This window comes from Fibroporia radiculosa, assembly GCF_000313525.1.
Source record: "Fibroporia radiculosa TFFH 294 genomic supercontigs, scaffold22166, whole genome shotgun sequence".
Lineage (NCBI taxonomy): Eukaryota > Fungi > Basidiomycota > Agaricomycetes > Polyporales > Fibroporiaceae > Fibroporia > Fibroporia radiculosa.
This window is the reverse complement of record NW_012133503.1, coordinates 1-643: the sequence shown is the minus strand read 5'-3', so window position 1 is coordinate 643 and position 643 is coordinate 1. Positions and strand designations below refer to the sequence as shown.

General features: G+C 52.1%; 1 protein-coding gene across 1 annotated transcript; it reads left to right on the top strand.

Annotated features, from left to right (window-relative positions):
* Positions 1-201: 201 nt before the first annotated feature.
* Positions 202-389, top strand: FIBRA_07989 (uncharacterized protein; the record flags this gene model as incomplete). Its single annotated transcript, XM_012329650.1, has 2 exons — positions 202-247; positions 307-389. 2 exons carry the CDS (start codon positions 202-204, stop codon positions 387-389), a joined length of 129 nt encoding a protein of 42 aa, XP_012185040.1.
* Between the last annotated feature and the right edge of the window lie 254 nt (positions 390-643).

Below are 643 nucleotides of genomic sequence, written 5' to 3'. Positions count from 1 at the left end.
CCGCGCGGAGCATGGTCGAGGCGGAGTCGGCGACGCCTATTTCTCTTGTTTATTGAGTGCGATTTGACCGGCGCTGTCTGTCGCCCGAGCCTTTCTCCCATTTTATTCATGAACATACGATAGAGCAAGCCCCTAGATGATCTCAGGGCGTGCTGCAGTTAGTGCGGACGCCCTGCCCTCCCCCTTTGTTTATCTCTCCCCATGGCCATCATGACGACAATCACGTCCGCGCGTGTACGATTACAGGGTTGTGTGGATATTTCTGTCCGTATCCAAAATTACTTATATATATCGCCTGCCTCCAAGGACTCGTCTTTTTCTTTCTCGTCACCATCCTCCTCGCCATCTACGACACACACGATTCACGCGCGGCGGGGATCGTCAGCTAGCATACACACATACTACGCTATTCAGTAGCACCCACGGGCGCAGGCTTATCTTGTACGGTATCACCTTATTCCTGCTGCTTGGTATCACGCACCAGTAATGTCTTTACGCCACTATAGAGAATGTTTTGACGTCAATCGTTGCTATTATCTCGACGCCCGAGTGATAAGTATAGAAAGGGAGCAGCGGCGATATAAGAAATGCAAGTAACGCGAGTCCGTCTGGCTAATGGCGGTCACGACCTCTCCGACCGCCC